This window comes from Sinocyclocheilus grahami, unplaced genomic scaffold (assembly GCF_001515645.1).
Source record: "Sinocyclocheilus grahami isolate Dianchi unplaced genomic scaffold, SAMN03320097.WGS_v1.1 scaffold772.1, whole genome shotgun sequence".
In the NCBI taxonomy this organism is placed as follows: Eukaryota; Metazoa; Chordata; class Actinopteri; order Cypriniformes; family Cyprinidae; genus Sinocyclocheilus; species Sinocyclocheilus grahami.
Window position 1 is genome coordinate 852,668 of NW_015505951.1, and position 676 is coordinate 853,343.

At 34.0% G+C, this 676-nt stretch overlaps 1 protein-coding gene across 1 annotated transcript in view; it reads left to right on the forward strand.

Annotated features, from left to right (window-relative positions):
- The window catches only part of LOC107561422 (paraplegin-like), a gene marked incomplete at its 5' end in the record, with an annotated part of 8,507 nt that overhangs the window by 2,886 nt on the left and 4,945 nt on the right, over positions 1-676 (forward strand). The window contains one exon of the mRNA XM_016245865.1: positions 147-271. Coding sequence (XP_016101351.1) covers positions 147-271 — 125 coding nt within the window. The remainder of the gene's footprint in view (positions 1-146; positions 272-676) is intronic.

Genomic DNA, 676 nt, shown 5'->3' on the forward strand with positions numbered 1-676 from the left:
ACTTTTATTCGATTTTTTATGTAATAGACTATTGAGTTGGTGCTGCACTGCATATATATATTCAGTTGATTTTAATAAATGTCTGTATTGGCTAACATGATCAGCATGTGACCTTCTGAGATTATTTTTCTTCTCTTTTTTTCAAGGAATGGGTACCACAGATCATGTGATTGTCCTGGCCTCCACTAACCGGGCAGACATTCTGGACAATGCACTTATGAGACCAGGCAGACTTGACAGGCACATATTTATAGACCTGCCAACTCTTCAGGTAATGAATGTTCAAAATGCTTTTTTGGGGACATAAAGCTGCTGTGGACCGGCTTATTTTATTGTTAAGTTCTTGATTTTGATTGCTTACCAGATGTTCCAAGTGTGAATAACTTTATGAAGTAGATTTGCTCACTGCATTACATTTGCATAATCACTTCTCTGCATTCTTTCAATCTAGTAATGGTGAATTGGGCAGTTTTTCTAAGCAAATTCTAATAATTGTCCTGAGATAAACGCATGTACACTACAAAATTTGTAATGTTTTTGAAAGAAGTTACTCACCCAGGCTTAATTTATTTGATCACAAATATTGTAAAAACAGTGATGAACATGTTAAATGTTTTTACAGTTTAAACGACAGTTAAAGGGGTCATATGATGCTTTTTTTAAAGATCATTATTTT